The sequence below is a fragment of the Sinocyclocheilus anshuiensis genome, unplaced genomic scaffold, assembly GCF_001515605.1.
Source record: "Sinocyclocheilus anshuiensis isolate Anshui unplaced genomic scaffold, SAMN03320099.WGS_v1.1 scaffold2477, whole genome shotgun sequence".
Classification (NCBI taxonomy): domain Eukaryota; kingdom Metazoa; phylum Chordata; class Actinopteri; order Cypriniformes; family Cyprinidae; genus Sinocyclocheilus; species Sinocyclocheilus anshuiensis.
In genome coordinates this window covers 459,133-461,757 of record NW_015554065.1, presented here as the reverse complement: position 1 = coordinate 461,757, position 2,625 = coordinate 459,133, and the positions used below count along the sequence as shown (strand labels likewise).

General features: G+C 34.6%; 1 protein-coding gene across 1 annotated transcript in view; it reads right to left on the bottom strand.

Moving 5' to 3' along the window:
• Window positions 1-1,129: 1,129 nt before the first annotated feature.
• The window catches only part of LOC107668651 (sodium- and chloride-dependent GABA transporter 2-like), a 24,357-nt gene continuing 22,861 nt past the window's right edge, over window positions 1,130-2,625 (bottom strand). Inside the window, exon 15 of the mRNA XM_016460595.1 lies at window positions 1,130-1,614. Coding sequence (XP_016316081.1) covers window positions 1,450-1,614 — 165 coding nt within the window. The 3' untranslated portion in view covers window positions 1,130-1,449. The remainder of the gene's footprint in view (window positions 1,615-2,625) is intronic.

The window sequence follows — 2,625 nt, the reverse complement described above, 5'->3', positions numbered from 1 at the left end:
TTTTTTCGTTATTCCCTTTAAATCTTTAATTCCTTTAAATAATTTATAACAGCATCTCCCCAATTAAAAAAAAAACAAAACAAAACACAATATGAGATCTCCGAACTGTAAGTCACTTTTGCACACAATAAAACCACCGTGTTCTACTAAAGAAATAAAGTCACAGAAATACAGGTTTGGAAGTCATGAGGGCGAATAAACAATGAAAAAATGTAATTTTTGAGTGTGCTATTCCTTAATAACTCCAGAGTTAATCAGCTTATGTGAATCCAGCCCTTGGCTCCATCATTTTAAGACCCAGAAGGCTTCGGGTGCATTACAGAGAATCTTCCTGCTCCGCTTCAACCTAATAATAACGCTCATATTTGGCCAAGTTTAGACCGTAGACGTGTCAATATTACTGAGAGCAGTTTATTATATCCTAAAAGCACAAAATAACACAAAATAATTAAGCAAATCAGAGCATAATTAATGTTTAATTTAATGCAAGACACCCCAGGTGAATAAGGTAAAAATTAGTAATAGATCACCATACTTAGTTTAGATAAAGAATTGCAAACATTTTTTGTATTACAGTTTTTCTGAAGTGTTATGTTTAAACATGCAAATGAGGTATTATATAATATGCATACATTTCCAGAACATAAATATGAACATTAGATAAAGCCAGGTTTTTGTTTTTACTGAGGGGATTTTGGATATCGTTTTTTTTTTTTTTTCTCCATAAATCAGAAAACACCATATGATCAGACAGAATAAATCATTTTCACCATGTTTTTAGGAATAAAAGGTGAATGATACACGAACAAACCCCTCTGTAAAAACCTTCAGAATATCGATAGGAACAAAACAGCTAAGTCTGGTGTAAGTACGTACTTCTTAAGTGGAGAAAAATCTCATTTTGAGAAAATGGCCTTGATTGAAATCTATAGATGTGCACGCTCAGAAAAAAAGGTACAAAAGCTGTCACTGTGCCGGTACCTTTTTAAAAGGCACACCTTTGTGTTGTATGCACACCCCTTATTGGTACCTTAAAGGTACATATTAGTGTCTAAAGTGTACATATTAGTACCTAAAAGGTACAAAAGTGCACCTTTTGAAAAGGTACCGCCCCAGTAACAACTTTTGTACCTTTTTTTCTGAGAGTGCGTAATAAAATAAACACTTAAAAGTGTATTTTAGATGTTTTTTGTAACCCTAGCTAACCCTACGTTTTCTCTCAACTATCATGTTTTTCTTTTAAATGAGTGTGATTACGTTGTGTTTCAACATTCTGCTGTCTATAATATTGACACACTCTGGCTTTCGATGCCTTCTGACCAATAAGAGCAAGCATTTCAAATGCCCTCCCAGGCTGTGGATCCTGGCCTGTCTGTCGTAATGCTTATTTGGCTGCCAGTACTGTGTGAGGTATCACGGGAAGCTTTAGAAGCACATGCAGTGCTCCGTCTAGCAGTGCGACTCCTTCTCGCTGACAGGGAAGTACCCGTCTTTGGTCGGACCGCCTCGCTGGCGAAGAGTGTCGCCGTCGGCTGCAAAGATGGCCTGAAGTTTCTCCTGCTCTCGTCTGGTTTTGGGCAGGTCCGGCGAGGGCGTGATGAGCTCGTGGAAACGCTGAGGAGAAAAAAGCAGAGAGGTTTGGAATAACATGCTACACTCTCAGAAAAAAAGGTACAAAAGTTGTCACCGGGGCGGCACCTTTTCAAAAGACACACCTTTGTACCTAAAGAGTCTATATTGGTACCTAAAGTGTACAAGGGTGTACCTTTTGTACCTTTTTTTTCTGAGAGTGTACCATACTACCTTTACAGTATGCATATTTTTGCATAGTTTGCAATTTCTCTCAATGCATATCAAAATATGTACAGTAGTATACAACCATAGCACACTATATGGAATACTTTATCCCAAAATGCAATGCAATGCACTTGACTTTAATTTCTGATGTGAATAATGATACCAGATATAGTATAATATCTAACAGCCATTTTAACATTTCTGTCTTGATTCATTATTTGATCAGACTGCCAAATGTTAAGATTTGATTGTTTAAACTAATTTTAAACGATATATTGTTGAATTCCAATGGTTTGTGGTGGAACTGGAACTGGCTTCCAAGCCTGACCAAATAATAACAATAATTAATATAAAATAAAGTAATAGTACTACTAATAGTAATCTTTTAAAATATTGTTATGATATACATTACCAGTCAAAAGTTTTTGAACAGTAAGATTTGTGATGTTTTTAAAGAATTCTCTTCTGCTCACCAAGCCTGCATTTATTTGATCCAAAATACAGCAAAAGCAGTAATATTGTGAAATATTTTTACTATTTAAAATAACTGCTTTCTATGTGAATATATGTTCAGATGTAATTTATTTCTGTGATGCGCAGCTGTATTTCCAGCATCATTACTCCAGTCTTCAGTGTTACATGATCTTCAGAAATCATTCTAATATGCTGATTTGCTGCTCAAGGACATTTATTATTATTATTATTATTATTCATAATAATATTTATAATAGTTGAGTATTTTTTTTTTACAGGATTCTTTGATGAATAGAATGATCCAAAGATCAGCATTTATCTGAAATAAAAAGCTTTTGTAACATTATACACTAT